General features: G+C 36.2%; 1 protein-coding gene across 1 annotated transcript in view; it reads left to right on the top strand.

The window, feature by feature from the left end:
- Positions 1–16,361, top strand: part of HYDIN (HYDIN axonemal central pair apparatus protein) — a 389,934-nt gene that overhangs the window by 119,160 nt on the left and 254,413 nt on the right. Inside the window, exon 11 of the mRNA XM_061172597.1 lies at positions 15,018–15,136. Within this exon, the coding sequence (XP_061028580.1) occupies positions 15,018–15,136 (119 nt within the window). The remainder of the gene's footprint in view (positions 1–15,017; positions 15,137–16,361) is intronic.

The raw sequence follows: 16,361 nt of genomic DNA, 5'->3' as shown, positions 1-16,361 counted from the left end.
AGATACAAATATGGGAAGGAGGAAGCCTAAGATGAGCCCTTTGGTATTGGAATGGAATTGGAGTTATCACTATGAACTCAGGGTTGCTGATATGCATGGATATAGAAATAAATATAAATGTAAATATATGTATATGTGTATGTACATACATATGCTTAATTCCTAGCTATGTTCATTGAGATGTCATGGAAGCTTTGAGACCCTAATAGCAATGAGCACAGCTAGCACCCAAAGCTCGGTTTCTAAATCCCACCCTCCACTCAAAAGGAACCTTGAAGAATTGATTGATTCTAGAACTGAGGCAGAGAAAGAGCAAGATGAGCCTGGAACATCCTTTTGTGCTGGAAAATAAGGAAATGCTTAAAGAAAGACAGATATGTCAAAATGACACAGAAACCAGCAAAGAGACTCTCCCTGACCAAATTTGGAACAAGCCTAGAATCAAAATAAATAATGACACTAATAGATTATAATCAGTTGAATAAACAGGAATCTGTGAATCTACTCAATAAAATTTGCCATTTGGCAATCATAGTAATAACCAATTCTGGTGAAAATCACCAATGGCTTAAAAACTAATAGGTGAAAGCGAGGTGTGGAACAGGCTTTAACATAGTCTCAAAATATCCTCCCTCAAAATACTTATTAATCATAAAGAGGAGAAAATTAACTTTACACTAAAGAGGCCTGGTAGATGTCATCTTAGTTAATACTAGCAAATAGAGCAAATCAATGTCATGTATCACCCGCTAGGATGCAAAGAAAACACAGCATGTCTTCAATGATATTAGGACCAAAATACCTAACTTGGGTCTAATAACAAGGAAGCATCAGACTAACCCAAACTGAAGGACAAAATGAGATGACCGGCTTGTAATCTTCAAAAAATATCAAAACCTTTAAGAAGAAAAGACTGAAGAACTGCTCCAGATTGAAGGAGACATGGGAGACATGACATCTGGGTGCAACATGTGAGCATGGATTGGATCCTTTGCTACAAAGGGGATTATTGGGCAAAGGATGTATAGAAGTTCTTTGCACTACTCTGGAGACTTTTCTGTATTTTAAAAATGTTTCAGAATTTTTTAAAAAGCTGATGCCAATAAATAAGTAAAACATTCATATGGTAATATTATGAAGCTAAATAACAGTCTATTTCTCCAGTACTGCTTCCAAGAAGTACTTTTAGGTGTTTCTTGTGGTGGTAATTTCCCTTGCTGATTCTATGCTTATATGGCTATTTGTTGATTTATCAATTTTATATACTACTTTTGAGTCCTCAATATGAAAGATGAAGATTTAGTTCACGTCTGTCTCCTCTACCCCTTCCTGGGCTTATTGGTTTATAATTTACATGCAATGAAATTCACCCTTTTTTGGTGTACAGTTCTGTGAACTTTGGCAAACCTAAACAGTGATGTAACCACCACCAAAAGCAAGTATAGAATATCTCCATCACCCCATAAAATTTCCTCATGCCCCTTTACAGGCAATTCTATCCCCCACCTTAGCCCCTGGCAACCCAGTTATTTTTATTATATTTATTTTATTTTATGAGTTTTATTTATAGCCTTAAATAACTTTCATTTATATACTTAAAACTATATTTTTGGGTCCATCAGCTCTACAGTATCTCTGGATGTATAAAGATATTGGAACCCCTAACCTGCCCACTGCAGTTCAACACTATTTCTCCCTCTTCTGTGAGTTATTTTACTTTGTGTTGTCATGGTTGATAACCACATTCAAGTCTTCTATTTTGTCTACATAAATTTTATACACTGAAGGGTCAAACTGTATTCTGAGATTACATTTTATATTCTGTTGGTTGAGTGTTCTGGCCCTTAGTCACTCAAAGAATGTCCTTAAGGTCTGTATCTTGTAGATTCTCTTTCTTTACTGTCCACCACTTTTTCATAACTATACCTTGTTTTAGCTTACTTCATAATTGACTTGACTCTTTTGTACAGCTTTTGGTATTTTTCCCCCCTGTGGTTTCTAATTCCTCATTTCTTTATTCCTATCTAATTTCAGAATTCATGCTCTTCTTCTCCTTGAAGACATTTCCTCAGAGCCCACCAGCTTTTTATTCTAATTTAGATCAGTTACCTCCTGCACAGTTTTTATCCAGGAATTTTTCTTTAATTTCCATGTGTGTTCCATTATATCTTTTGACTCTCACTTTGCTCAAGTAACTTCAGAAAAAGGGTATCTAGGTGGGAAACTTTGATCCTTGCATGCAAGAAAATGTCTTATTCTGCCTCCATACCAACTTGAGAGTTTAGCTGACTGTAGAATTCTAGGTTCAAAATAATTTCTCCTCAGAACTTCGAAGCCATAGTGCCAACTTTATTGTAAAAATCCAGAAGTTTGAAGGCCACCCAATTCTCCTTCCTTTATAGGTGGCCTGGTATTTCTCTCTCATATTTTCTAGGGTTTTTGTTTTTGTTTTTTTCCTTTTTTTGTACTTGGGGTCTGAAATGTCATGAAGCTGTGTCCAAGAGTGAGTTTTTCTAGTTCATTTTCTTCAGCTTTCTATGGGCCATTTGAGTCTGGTTACTCATGTGTCACTTCCAGCTCTGGGAAATTTTTTTTTTACATACTTTCCTCCTTTTTTTTTTCTTTTCATTTTATTCTTCCGGAAATCTTAACATTCCAAAGTTAGACCTACAGGATTGATTATCTGTTGTCAAACAACAAGATTTTAATCCTTAAACATGAATAATAAATAATATTAAATGCCATTTAAAGCTATTAAATAAGGATGCCCAGAGAAATACTGACATTTATTAGTCAGAAAAATCCAGGGTAGCAGGTATGCATTCATAGGGTTACTTCCAATGTCTTCTGGTCTGTGGTTATCTGTTTGTATATAAGAATAAGAAAATGGGTTTAATTTTCAGGGTAGCTAGTGCTACTTACTTCTGCTGTTTAATGTGTAGGTCTCCCAGGAATATGACCGTGGTGATTTTAAACTTGGGGGGAGAGTAATAAGAGTACACAGTCATTAGTATCCCCAAGTGCAAAAATTCCACTGTTCTGCAATATCTTGTTTTCAGTCCATATCTGTGGACTGTTTTCAGTCCATATCTATGCAGTTACTTTTCTCTTTGTGTAAAGGGGTCAGGCAGTCTACAGGGGGCTGCTTAACCCAAGACTCTGCCACCCTCCACCCACCCCAGATGTGTATCCCTTCCTGATGATATTTCCTGCACCTTCCCTGGATGTAACCATCACCTTGACTTTTATGATAGTCATTTTCTTGTTTTCATATATAATTTTACCACCTATGTATTCATCCCTAAGCAAAATAGTGTAGTTTTACCTGTTTTTAAAATTTATATGTTGAAATCATACTCTATGTCTTAAGCTGTTAGCACTAGGAAGATAAAGCCATTCAATAAATACTGATTAAATGAATGAGCAAATGAAAAAAATGAATGAATGAGTGAATGAATCCTAGTTTGATCTGCTCTCTCCCTTGCCCAGGGATGCTAGATTCTCAAGATGGCCCTAGAATGAATGAAGAATGGACTAGGAGTTTCTGTATTGACAGGTCTGTTTTCACACTTCAGACCAGTATCATCTACCCCGGACTTCTTTTTTTTTAATAAATTTATTTATTTTATTTATATTCATTTTTGGCTGTGTTGGGTCTTCGTTGCTGTGCGCGGGCTTTCTCTAGTTGAGGTGAGCGGGGGCTACTCTTCGTTGCTGTGAGCAGGCTTCTCATTGCAGTGGCTTCTCTTGTTGCAGAGCATGGGCTCTAGGCATGCGGGCTTCAGTAGTTGTGGTACATGGGCTCAGTAGTTGTGGCTCGCAGGCTCTAGAGCGCAGGCTCAGTAGTTGTGGCGCATGGGCTTAGTTGCTCCATGGCATGTGGGATTTTCCTGGACCAGGGCTCAAACCTGTGTCCCCTGCACTGGCAGGCGGATTCTTAACCACTGCGCCACCAGGGAAGCCCCTACCCCGGACTTCTTAATGGAACTGGAGGAAATGTTGGTATATCAGTGTTCAGACATAGGCTGGAAATGGTCCAGTGGCCCCCACATCACAGGTGCTGGGACCTCCCTCCCAACAATGGCTTCCCTGGGATGTTGTACTTGGCCGTATTCCAGGGTGCTGGCTGCTCTCCAGGAGGTTCCCAAACATTACATAACTAATTGCATTTATCTATTGTTTCCTTTGCAATTCTGAATTCTGCCACAGAATTCACATCCTGGGTAAACTGAACGGTGTAATTTTCCATCTCCATGACATTCTTCTTTATTTTGTTAGTGGTTTATTAAAAGATACGATTGCCAGGGAAGGGTTTTGTTTATATAGTAATTCCATATTGTCTTCCCTGTAAATTCTGTGCAATTCTATGTGTCTTTTCAAGGGCTGGTGCTGATTCCTTACTATTATCTTCAAAGGTTGGTAAAACCTCCTGGTTTTAGGCCACTAAGAAATACTTCTTAGGCAAATAGAAAAGCTCCTTCCCTCGTTTTGTTTTGCTTTGCTTTTGTTTTCCTATATGCTTTGAGCATATAAAAGCAAATACATATAGATATGCTTTTCCTCATACCTTTTTACATAAATGACAGCATACTTTACACAGTAGTTCTAACACTGCTTTTTAAATATTTCTTAGAAATTATTCCATAACGCTAAATAAAAAGGGGCCATTCTTTTTCATGGTTGTATAGGAATTCTTTGTATTTACATACCACAATTTGACTTCTCACCTTTTGTCACTGAGAAATAGAACACAGATTCAGAAATGTACATAACGTGTGCTGTGGTAGGCAGAGTAATGGCCTCCCCAAGATGTCCATGTCCCCAGCATCTGTGGATATGTTACTGTGGATATGTTACATTGCATAGCAAAGGGGAATTAGGGCAGAAAATGGAATTTAGGTTACTAATGAGCTTACCTTAAGATAGGGAAAATGTCCTGGGTGGCTCAATAATAAGCACAAGAGTCCTTAAATGTTCAAGAGGGAGGCAGAAGGATCAGTCTCAGTGTCGGAATGATGCCCTATGAGAAAGACTCTACCAGCCATTTCTGGCTTTGAAGATAGACGGCCAAAGAATTCAAGCAGCCTCTAGGAAAGGAAAAGGCAAGAAAATGGATTTTCTCCTAGTCCATCCAGAAAGGAACGCAGCCCTGCCAACACCTTGATTTTAGCCCAGTGAGACCCATTTTGGATTTGGACCTCTAGAACTTTTAAGGTAGTAAGTTTGTATGTTAAGCCACTACGTTTGTGGTAATTTGTTCCAGCAGCAATAGGGAACTAATACACACACACGTACAGTATAACAAATAATTATAGGCAGACATTATGTAATTGCCACCAAGATCAATAATAGAATATTTCCAGCCTCAGTAAACCCCCCTGTGTATTCCTTCCCAATCACACTCCTTTCACCCCAACCTCTCCCTGAGATAATCACCATTCTGTCCTTCATGATTATTATTTCCTTACTTTCATTTATAGTTTATACTCCCATGTGTGTATAACTAAACATTACAATTTAGTACTGCCTGCCTTTGGAATGTACATAATTGGAATCAATATGCATGTCTCATCCACATTGTTGCTTGTAGCTCTAGTTGCATTTCATTTTCATTGTTGTACAGTGTTCCATTGTGTGAATGTATGTTCAGAGACAGGAAGTAGCAGGGAAGGCCAGTGTCATTGGTTTTGGGGAGGCCGCTCGGGATGCATGAAATTTAACCCACATCTCCAACTGCAACCTTTTCTTCTTTTGAAAGCTTTTATATCTAGGCACCATGAGTACAGAGATGCATGGAAACACAGTTCCTGCCCTCAGAAAGGCATGGAATTGAGTGGGGGGAAACTGACACATAAATCAACAGTTATGTAATGCCATACAGTGAATGAATGATAATAGTTGAAAAGAACACAGGACACACAGCTCAGTCTTGACATATATGTTAGTCAAGTGAAAAAAAGGAGGGGCTGGGCACGAGAAGCAGGGAAACACTTGTGAAAACACATAGAGAAACACTATGTAAAAATATACCATGAGCATGAAATGACAAAGAACTGCGAGTTCCTGGGGTGTGAAACAGAGAGAGACAGAGAAACTTGGGAGGGGACAGGCGGAAATGAAGCTGGAGGCTGGTGTAGTAGGTGGGAACCAGTTCTTGGAGGGCTGCCGTTGACTGCCCGACTAAGAACCTCGGACTTCATCCAGAGTGAGTAAGGAATCACTGAAGGGCTCTAAGCAGGGGAGTGATCTGCTCAGACATGAATATGGCAAATACAACATCATTAAAATCTTTTCAGTTAATCTGAAACTGAATTTTTTTTCTTCATTTAAAATTTTCATATTTTCTTAGAAGTAGTTAAACCTGTATGTTAGATATTTATAAAGACTTGCTGATAGTTTGATCTAGGTCTCAAAACTGATCTTTCATGTATCTTGACTTTCCAATGGAATGTGTAAATACCTAATTTAATCATGAAGATTGCCTTTAAAAAAAAAAAACTCAAAGGGAAACTACACATACTTGGTTTGGATCACCATATGGGAACTTCAAAGGAAGTAACACTTTCTGATTTTAATTGTGAAATATATTGCTAGATAACCTCGTTAATGGGTGCTTCAGAGTCAAATGCAGAAAAGCAGCATGTTGGAAATGACTCCAGACATACCCACTTCCTTTAACGACCCAATTAAGATGAACCTTATTGTCCATTTTCATTCTGTGCATCATAAGAGAAACATCTGAGTTTTTAGCACAGTTTGAGGCTTTTGAGTTTAATCCTAATTAAACTAAAGAATGGAGATTTAGGAAAGGAAAAGCTAAATCACCCCAATCATTAAAAACATTTTTGGATTTTCAGAGTAATAAGTGAGTAATACTCTACATATTTGTAAGCTGTCTTTCTCAAAACTCATCAGATTGCAACCTGATAATAATATAAAGTATCTTAGTCCTATGAATGAGAAATTATTTTCTTGATCAACTACTTTAGATTACATTTACTTTAAATTACATTTTCAGTTATCAAATATTTCAAACATAAAGAAAAATATAGGGAATAATATACCAGTGTCTTTTATACATACCCAAATTTAGGAAAACTTGAACAAGTAGAAACGCCCATGTTTTTGGTCAGGAAAATCAACATTATAAATAGGTCAATTCTCCCTGTAAATGCAATGTGATCCCAATGGTAATATCAGTAAGGTTGTTTTTTTTAATTGGTTGATTCTAAAATTCTTATGGAAGAAATAAATGAAGTAGGGTTGCCTAGAAAATTCAACAAGAATAATGTGGGAGGACTAGCTCCACCATATATTAAAACATTAAAACCTATAGTAAATACAGTTGTATGTATGGTTTATGAACATGAAGAGAAAGTAGCCATCAAATCAATATTTATTTTTCTTTTCAACCATACCATCAGCAGCAGCAGCAGCAGCAGCATGTCCTAATCCCCTAAATCCTACCCTCCCCCAAATCCTTATTTCCCAGTGTCCTATGTGAGCAAAATAAAAACCCTAATTTGTTTAAGTCACTTTGTTCTATTTATCTTTTGATGCATAACAAACCATCCTAAATTTAGTGGCTTCAAACAACTAGCAATCACTTATTTTGCACACAGATCTGTGATTCAGGATTCAGCAAGGACAGCTCTCTTTGCTCCACATGAAGACAGCTGGACACGCTTGAAGGTAGAAGCTGATTTCATTTTTTAGCTCATCCACCTATATATCTGGCAGTTGATCCTGGCTGTTGGCAGGGACCTCACCAGGTTCTGTTTGCTGGAACCTATCAGTGGCCTCTCCACGTGGCTGCTTGCTTCCTCATAGCGTGAACAATGGACTGAATTGTTGAGATGAGAAATCTACTGCAGTCTAATTTTAATTTCTTTAGGTTATCTGTCTTTCTATCAGATTGATATTAAGAATTACTTTATGCTTTGGTGTTCTACAGTTTCACTGAGATGGATTTGCCTTTATCCTACTTGGTACTTGATATGCTTCTTTAATTTAAGAACCTTTCATCAATTCTGGAAAATTCTCAGCAATTATCTCTTCAGTGTTGTTTTCATCTCATTATCTCAATTTTCTCCTTCTGTAAATTCTTTTAGATATATGTCTTTCCCATGGAATTGCAGAGTCTTTTAACTTCTCCTTTATATTTTTGATCTCTTCGTCTCTGTATGATACATTCTGGGTTTTTTTTTCCAAGATCTTTCTTCTAGTTGACTAATTCTTTCTTCAGCTATTTCTACTCTGGTGTATTTATCTATTCAGTTTTTATTTCATCAACTTGATTTTTCAGTTTTAGAAGTTCTATTTGGTTTTAATACTTTCATTTTTGTCTCCTTCAAATGGTTTCTCTTTCTTCATTTACCTCTTTAAAGATTTTGAGAATGCTATGTTAGAGTTTAGTTAAGACTTTTCTATTATCTCAAACTCTTGGGGTACTAATTTGCATGTTTTTGGTAACCACTGATTTTCCTCATGTTGAATTGATTCTTCAGATGACTTGAAATGTTTGTGTTGTTAGCTCATCTTTAGCATGTGCTATGGAATGAATGTTTGTGTCCCTGCCCCCTTGCCCCAAAATTCATATTTTGAAACATAATACTCAATGTGATGGTATTTGGAGGTGGGAACTTTGGAGGTGATTAGGTAGAGGGCAGAGCCTTCATGAATGTGGCTAGTGCCCTTTATAAAAGAGACACCGGAAAGCTCCATTGCCCGTTCTTCCATGTGAGTGAGAAGACAGCATCTGTGAAGCAGGAAGAGGGCTCTCACCAGACACTGAATCTGCCAGCACCTTGATCTTGGACTTCCCGGCCTCCAGAACTGTGAGAAATAAATGTTTGTTGTTTAAGCCACCCAGTCTGTGGTATTTTATTACAGCAACCCAAACAGACTAAGACAGTATGGGTACTGGATCATGGAGGTGTTCCTTCAGAACAATTTTTTATTTCTTCAAGACTTTACAACTTTTATTTTCACAGCTTCTGATTCTTTCACCTATAATATAATATAAATTTGGATCCCATATCTATACATGGGACTTTGATTTCTCATGGGGGCCTTTTTCCCCTATTCAGATTGCAAGGTAGAGGACAAGCTTCATCACTGTTCCCTTAGACCAATAGGTAGAATTTTTCTAGTTTCCTTTTTGGAAAGAGGCATCCTTTCCAAGGTCCTAGATTTATGCAGGGATCTAAGTTCAGTTCCTCATTCCCAGATAGGAACAAAGCCATATGCCCTATTTCTGTGAGGGTGTTTAAACTGAAGCCATTAGACCATAAGGCTCTATGTACTTTAAAAATCTCTGAGTTCCCTTTTTATTTCTAGCACCTGGTGTTTTCCTTTCTTTCTTTTGGGCTTGGATAAGTATTAAAGCTATATGTTTGTCATAATTTTAATGATTTTTTTTGTATTTGAAGTGGAAGGATGTGCTGAGTCAGCTTACCCTGCCCTGTTGTCAGAAGTTAATGTAGTTAACAGTGTTCATATGTTTCTTGAGGTAATATCCTTAGAGAATCTGCATAGAGTCACTCTGGCTGCTCATTAAAAATGTAGGTTCTTGGGTTTCATCTATGATTTTTGAATTAAAATCTGTGGAGATAGTGCTAAAGAATATTTTAACAAGGACTGAAAATTAAGTGTGTAACAAGGTTGCAGGATACAAGATTTATATAGAGAGAAATCAATTGTGTTTCTAGACAATGAACAATGGAAATTGAATTTTTAAAAAGCAATATTACTTATAATACAATAGCATTAAGAAATATGAACTACTTAGAGATAAATTTGACAAAAGATGTGGAAGACCTGTACACTGAAAACTATAAAACACTGCTGAGAGAAACTAAAAACCTAAATAAATGGAGAACTGTACCTTGTTAATAGGTGGGTAAATTAAATATTAAGATGTCATTTTCCCCCAAAATTCATCTATAGATTCAGTGCAATTCAAATAAAAATCCAAACAGCTTTTTCTTGGTAGAAATTGACAAGCTCATTCTAAAATTCATGTGGAAATGCAAAGAATTTAGAATAACCCAAACAACTTTGGAATAGAAGAATAAAATTGGAAGACTACTATGACCTGATTTCAAGACAACTTCTAAGCTACGGTAATCAAGATAATCCAGCATAATATCCCCAACTAAAAATTCTTAACTTAATCACATCTTTTGTCATATAATATTCACCTTTTTTGCCATATGAAATAATACTTATAGGTTACAGGAATTAGGACGTGGATATCTTTGGGGGCCATTATTCAGCCTACCACAGATCCTATGTGGGTGCCCAGTTGTTTTAGCTCTTTATACTGTGTGGTCCACCTTTCCGTACTGATTTTCAACACCTGCTCTGTCATAAGTCAAATTTGCATATGTGTGCATTTATTCTGAGTTCTGTATTCTGTTTCCTTAGTCATTTTTCACTTTCTGCCCCAATACCACACTATCTTAATTACAGTAGATTTACAACTGACTTTAATATATGAAAGGGCAAGTCCCCTCAATTTATTTTCTTTAATAACGTCTTGGTTGTTACTGGCCCTTTGATTTTACACTTAAATTTTATAATGAACCATCAAATTCCTCCAAATTTTACCTGCTGGCATTTTGTTTAGTAGAGCATTAAAATTATATAGATCAGTTGGAGGAAAATTGACAATTTTATAATATTGAGTCTCCCATTTCAAGAACATAACCTAGTTCTCCATTTATTTAGATCTTTCTTAGTATCTTTCAGTAAAGTTTTACAATTTGTTCCTTGAAAGTCTTAAGTATATTTTGTTAGATTTATTTCTAGGTACTTTATATTTTTGTTGCTATTGTAAAATTAGTATCTTGAAAATTAATTTTTTGACTCTTGCTGTGTATAGAAATGCAGTTGACTTTTGTATTTGATTTGGTAACCATCATTCTTTATCTTTTTAATTTTAAAAAGTATTTATAGGTTCTTTAGGATTTTTCAGGTAGGTAGTCATAAAATCTGTGAATTATGACCATTTGTTCTTCCTATTTATACATTCCCCCTCCCCCTTTTTCTTGTCTTACTGCACAGGAATGGAGCTCAAGTTATCATATTGAACATCTAATATATATATCTTAGATGGCAAGTTTTTGAAAGCCCATGGTTACATTTTCTGGTATTTAATGCAATATAATCTATTGCATTCACAGATTTTAGGGCTGTGAAAGGGGTTCTATAGTACATCTCCCTGCTTCTCATGTGTGAAACCAGGACACTGTAATCATAGATGAGAAGCTTCCCTATTTTAAAAACATTTTAATATTTTGCTCTTCTAATAAGGAATCTGACCTTAGAGCTTAATAGTTCTTTCAAGCTTGTCCATCTTGCTGCCTTTTGCCAAAATCCCTGCTTCAAAAATCTTGTGGAAACATAACACTTGTAATGTAACACTAAAATTTAGACTAGCTCTTACAAACGCAAGCCTGGGTATTACTTTACTCCTATTCTGTCCTGGGTTAGGGAAATGGCTAGCTACAAATAAGAAAGTCTCCTTTGAAGTAATTAATAATTCCCAAAGAAACATTGGCTCACTGCTTTTGTACAACACATCTCCTTTTCTCTCTTTTTTTTTTTTTTATTAAGGAAGGCAGTCAAGATAACAGATTGGGAAAGCTTTAAGCCTGACAGTTATAAATAGTCTTGCAGTTTATTCCACAATGTATTTGCAGTTCTCTTTCTTTGCCGTTCTGAAAGTTGGATCTCTGTCAAAATACTTTTCTCTTGACCAAGGAGTACAAATCATTGCCTTCAAAACAGGTTTGAAGATTAAAACTCTAAAATAATGGAGTAGGGTGATAAGGTTTGGGCTCTCTGAGAATTTTACTGATGCTCTAGAGTGTTGTCAAACCAACACTGATCTTTAGAGGAACTTTAGAGGAACTTCTTTTCCAGGGATCACATGGATTGGGAGAACCCTTTGAATAAATGAGCTGTTCCAAATATTGCTAAGATTGCTCTTGTTTCTTATAATCAAAGCAATACTTGCCTAATGACCATTGTGTTGCCAAGCACTAGAGGGGACCCAGAGACAAGTATTCTTGTCTTTAAAAGGACAGTCATGGAGAGGAAGCATTAAAGATACAGACGCTAAATAGCAATAGAAGACAGTGGAACATAAAATGTCACAAGGCATTATTATGATGATAATAAATTAATATTATTAATAACAACCAATAATATCACTTGGTTGTTCAAAGTGTATTTGCTCTAATACTGAAAATTGCATCTAACAGAGCATCAAAATAATTTTGAATGTTCAAAATGTTACACACAGAGCAAATACGTAATTTTTCCCTAAATAACTTGAAATTTCAGTGGTGCAAATTTAAGGAAAACCTATTAAATTATCAAATATTTTCGAGTGTTGATTTTTGAGGGAGAACATGGAAAGACAGAAACCATTAAAACTGTTGATGTTTTTGTGTAAATTAGTACAGCCATTCTAGAAGACAATATGGCCATAGCTGTCAAACTGTCAAATGTGTATCCTTTTGTTCTGGCATTCTACTTCCTATAGTGGTGGGCTGGGTAATTTAACTCCCTTTCTCTCTCTCTCTTTTTCTCTCTCTCTCACATACACACACACACACTCTCTCAGAGCAACTAAAAGAATAAAAGAACGAGTCAAAATATATTTTTCAAACTTGTTAGAAAGCAAAAGAGAGCTGCCAGGACAGTGAAGGATTTGGGGGCCAAGATCCAGGAGAAGAAAGAGACCAAAACAATCAGATTTGGGGGGCCTCTTTATCCTTAGTGACACTGACTTTTTGGGAGATACTGCAGAGACTGAAAAATTAAGCAGAGTTAGGGAAGAAAACATAGGAGTTAATGGGATGCCCAAGGAGAAAGGGCCCTAGAAATCCCCCATGCTTGAGGGTGGGACCCAGTAAAGTGGGGACTAGAAATAAGTCCTTATAAGAACTAGAGCTCAGCTTTGGATCATTTTTCAAGCATAGATTTGATTAAGACAGTTCTCCACTGGGGTTCCAAGAGTATTTAATCCCTAATGTTCTAAGGTATCTCTTATATATGAGGAATTAACTTCTCTTCTATATGTAGGATAGTACTAGCTACACACCCTTCTTGGGAGAATTGAGAAAATAGTCACTCCAATGATTTGCTGCAGGGCTTAATTCTGTCACAGAATCTTACTGCCAATGGTTAGATTAGGTTATCTGGGATCGCTAATATCCCCTAGTCACCAGCCAGAACCTGGAAGAAGATAACATCTTAGTGTTTCAAATTAAGTCTACAGTTTTTTACATACACTGATCAGCACTCAATCAGAAATAACCAAGTATATGAGGAGGTAACACAGTCTGATAGAACACCAAGATAAACAATAGGAGCAAACCCATAGAGAGCCAGGTAATAGAATTTCTAGACACAGATTTTTTTTAATGTTCTTACTAAAGATAATATTGAGCAGAGACCTGGAAACTACAAAAAAATCCAATAGGAAGTCTAGCATGGAAAAGTTATGATGACAAATTAAGAACTCAGTAGATGAATTTAATAGCCTGTTAGGTATACCTAGAGGTAGATTTTGTAAACTGGAAATTAGATAAATCAAAGAAAATAGCTACACTAAAGCATATAGGGACAAAATGCAGAAAAGAACATAAGAACTGAGTGGAATGTGGTAAAAAGCTCATATATACGTGTGTGTGTGTATATATATACACACATATATATATATATACACATATATATATATATATAAAGAAATGGGAAAATCGAGCATAAGCAATATTTGAAGAGATAATGACGAAAAAAATTTTCCAAATTGGGTGAAATACATTTATCCACAGATTCAAAAAGTGCAATAAACCCCAAGAAGGATAAATGCAAACCACACTTGGGAACATTATAGTAAAACTGCTGAAAAACAAAGACAAAAGGAAAATCTTAACGCAGTCAGAGGAAAAGACATATTATCTCAAATGAGCAATAAGACTGTAAACTGAGTTCTCAACAGAAATGGTGGAAGACAAGAAATAATAGAATGGTATCTTCAAAGTGCTTAAAGAAAACATAGGAAAATTGATCATAAATGTATTAAAGGATATTAATTACATTGTAATTTGTTGTAATGAAAATTTGGAAGCCACTTAAATATCCAATAAGAAGGACTGGTTAAAAATATTTACTACATCTTTAGGTGATGATACGTAAAAATGTTCCAGATGTATTGTTAAGTGAAAAAAAGCAGGCTAAAAATAACTTATAGCATATGCTCTCATTTACATTAACAATTCTTAAATATGATTAAATGTGTAAGGATTGGCACCAAAATGCTAACAATAGTTATCTTTGGGTGGTGGAATTATGATAAAATTACTACTTTCCCTTTAATATTTTTATAATAATCACGTATTATCAGATGCAGATACATACCCCATTTTAAAAGGGAAACAAAAGCAGTCAGTACTTTAAAGGCTTGTGCTCTGTATTGACCCTGGGTGCATTGTGGCTGTGTAGTAAAGGATACTGTTTAGTGGATTCCATTTCCTCTGTATGAAAGAAGCTGCAAAGTGAGGGTCAGGTAAGACTCCTAGACTCAGATCCCTTAATGCCCCGGCTCTTCCTAAATCTAGGAAAGATCAGTGTGAACAAGGTCTCTTGGAGCCCCGTGGCGGCGCTCATCTTATGGTCATTCTTCTCTGATTTAGAGAAATTATTTTCCTTTATAAAAAACTTAAGGATACAGCTAAGATTGGGTTAAATTTTTTAAATTGTTTTTTCTGCTAAAATGTCAGCCTAGATTGCAGTATAAGCTTTCCCCTAAAGTTAAGAAACTAACCAGTATTCTTGTTTCTTAAAGATAAGCTAAATCTTCAGCATTGGTTAAATTACACTCCCTCAGTCCATTGTAGGGAGTTGTTGCAATAATCTTGACTGCTTACATTAATAAGAGGTTGTGGGTAATCTGGGGTAATAAGACGTCACTGAGGGTAATAAAGTCTGAATTGTTTTTACAGGCCGAGAGATCCGTTTGCCCCTCCGAATCAAAGGGGAAGGAATGGGACCGAAGATTCACTTCAACTTTGAGTTGCTGGATATTGGAAAAGTTTTTGTTGGATCTGTACATTGTTATGGGGTAAGCACTAGAATTGTTCATTGAGACTCAAAAGTACTTGGCTTTTTTTGTTTTATGTGTGTGTTTTTATTGATAGAAAATTTGTGACATCACATTTTTTCCATTACTCGTACCTATTCAGACCCCAAATGATCGAACTCCTCCTCCTCCCTCCCAGCCTTGTTGAGGGAAGCAACTTCTTCCATCCTTTTCAGCCTCTCTAGCTTTATAAAAAGCATCAAAGTCATAACTTAATTGGTTTTATCATCATCATTTTGTAAATTGCAAAGGGGGACACCATAAATACGTCTCCCCATCTGTTTAATGCTTGTTCTCTGATAACATAAATCCTACAGATCAGAGGATAGAGAACCTTTTACATTTTCCAGAATGTCCTAATGAGGATAGCTGTTTTCACACTTCAGAAGTTTCTCTAATTTAAAATTTTAATTAATTTTCTCTGATTTAAAAAACCAATCGTCCTGATTTCTGGAAGAGATCTCCCTGCTTTGTCTTTCCAATTAAATAGAAACTGATTTTTTACATGACGTACCCATGGGTTCGTGAGGATCAAAGTTACTTCAGTGTCACTTCATCACTAAATTCATATCCAGGACACTTGTTCACACTATATCAAACTATAACCATTGAAAGTTTATTGTAGAAAGATTCCTAAATTGTAAGTGTTTATATTTCTATAGAGTTAACAATAAAAGCATTTATTTAATGAGTGACAAATAGGTGTCAAGTTCCATGCCTTATTATGTGTGCATGCCTACGTATGTGTGTATGATTTCTAACTCTTACAGAACCATGAGTGGTGGGTTTTACTGTACCTGTTTTTACACATGAGAAATATGAGACACATAGTGGTTAATTCAGTCAACATCCTCACCCTTCATGTATGTTGAGCACATATGCATTAGTTCACTTGGTCCTCACAAAAACCCTTTGAAGAAGGTACAATGACTATCCCCATTTTATAGCTGAGGAAGCTGGGGCTTGGAGAAGTTTTACTAGTTAAGGTAACGCTACATACTGTAACAAACAAACACAATAATATATCTATTTTGTTCCTAACATAAAGTCCCAGACAAGCTTGGTCATCAGCAGATGGCTCTCCTCCCGCAGAGGATCAAGAACTCAGCCTCATTCTATCTCATGGCTCTCCCACCCCTAACATCTGAGTTGCAAGATTGTAGTCTCACATGTATCACACTGGCAGTAGGAGAAAGGCATGGAGGGG

This window comes from Eubalaena glacialis, chromosome 18 (assembly GCF_028564815.1).
Source record: "Eubalaena glacialis isolate mEubGla1 chromosome 18, mEubGla1.1.hap2.+ XY, whole genome shotgun sequence".
Lineage (NCBI taxonomy): Eukaryota > Metazoa > Chordata > Mammalia > Artiodactyla > Balaenidae > Eubalaena > Eubalaena glacialis.
The sequence above is the reverse complement of the archived record's forward strand: the minus strand, read 5'-3'. Positions and strand labels throughout refer to the sequence as shown.